The sequence below is a fragment of the Sorex fumeus genome, unplaced genomic scaffold (genome assembly GCF_029834395.1).
Source record: "Sorex fumeus unplaced genomic scaffold, SorFum_2.1 ptg000030l, whole genome shotgun sequence".
Classification (NCBI taxonomy): domain Eukaryota; kingdom Metazoa; phylum Chordata; class Mammalia; order Eulipotyphla; family Soricidae; genus Sorex; species Sorex fumeus.
The window spans coordinates 15,621,973-15,623,588 of NW_026606087.1; the positions used below are offsets into that span (position 1 = coordinate 15,621,973).

General features: G+C 41.5%; 1 protein-coding gene across 1 annotated transcript; it reads left to right on the forward strand.

Annotated features, from left to right (window-relative positions):
- The first annotated feature begins 452 nt into the window (after positions 1–452).
- LOC130025028 (olfactory receptor 52B4-like) lies at positions 453–1,397 on the forward strand. Its single transcript, XM_056115863.1, has one exon. The coding sequence runs from the start codon at positions 453–455 to the stop codon at positions 1,395–1,397; it is 945 nt and encodes a 314-aa protein (XP_055971838.1).
- The last annotated feature ends 219 nt before the right edge of the window (positions 1,398–1,616 follow it).

The window sequence follows — 1,616 nt, forward strand, 5'->3', positions numbered from 1 at the left end:
AATTCCCAGCATCCCAAATGGTTCGCCAAACACCACAAGGAGTAGTTTCTGAGTATAGTGCCTGGACTAACCTCTGTACATCACAGTTGTGGCACCCAAATAAGCAAATAAAAAAGAAACATTCTTAGGAAAGTCATAGAAAGCATCTTGAGCGGGCAAGAGCATAGGTTTCCTAGATCCTGAGATATTTGAGAAGCTTCCTAAACACTGGATACTAGAAAAGATCTTAAACCCTGAATTCCTTAACTGTTCTGTACATCCTGTAAGGACCAGGTCTAACTTTTCCATACATAAAGAATAGTTCACATAAACAAAATTGCATTCATCTTTATAAAGTTCTTGACAGCTTTGCAATGAAACAGAATTAGATAGGTACCCAGAGTGTTGATGATATCAAAGTCCTTAAATGTAATCAAATTTTTTCTTTCTTTGAGTATAGATAAAGGAGTCTCATGGCTATCTTTAACCACACCAGCTTTACCCACACTGTCTTCCGCTTGCTGGGCATCCCTGGGCTTGAGGATCAGCACAAGTGGATTTCCATCCCCTTCTTCATTTCCTATCTCATCTCTGTGCTTGGGAATAGCCTCCTCATCTTCATTATCCTCACAAAGCGCAGCCTCCATGAGCCCATGTACCTCTTCCTCTGCATGCTGTCTGGAACAGATGTTGTCCTCTCAACTTGCATTGTACCCCAGGTCTTGGCCATCTTCTGGTTCAATGCTGGGGAGCTCTCCCTTGATCGGTGCATTTCTCAGGTATTCTTCCTCTCTTCCACTTTTGTCTATGAGTCAGGGATTTTGCTGGTGATGGCTTTTGACCGCTACATTGCCATCTGCTACCCACTGAGATACACCACTATCCTTACACATGCACTTATTGGGAAAATTGGTGTGGTCATCTTTCTGAGAAGTTATGGGACAGTTTTCCCCATAATATTTCTTCTGAGAAGACTGAATTTCTGCAAAAGTAATATTCTCCCAAACACTGCTTGTAAGCACATTGTCTTGGCCCGTGTTTCCTGTAATGACATCCGAGTAAATATCTGGTATGGGTTTTTTGTCCTAATGTCAACCTTGATCGTAGATATTTTTCTGATTTTTATTTCTTACGCATTGATTCTTCGTGCTGTTTTCCACATTCCTTCTAAAGAAGCCCGCCACAAAGCTCTCAACACTTGTGGCTCCCATATCTGTGTTATCTTCCTTTTTTATGCCCCTGCCATCTTCTCAGTCCTCACTCAGCGGTTCGGACGCCACATCCCTCCCCATATCAATGTACTTCTGGCTAATGTCTATATTCTGGCTCCACCTATGCTTAATCCCATCATTTATGGGATAAAAACCAAACAGATCAGGGACCAAGTGATTCATATGTTCTTTTCAAAACAGAAATGAATGTAATGAGAGATACTAACATCTGTAATTACTGAAATGGAAACTTTTCTTCCTTTTGGGCTGCATCTGACAATGTTTGTCAGTTATTCAAAGCTAAAGATTTGGGGAACCATGTCATACACAGGATATAACCTGGACCTCCACCGTGTAAAGCAATAGGCTCAACCTGTTGAACCATCCTCTCTTGGTCTAGAGATATGAACACTTGGACCAAAAGGG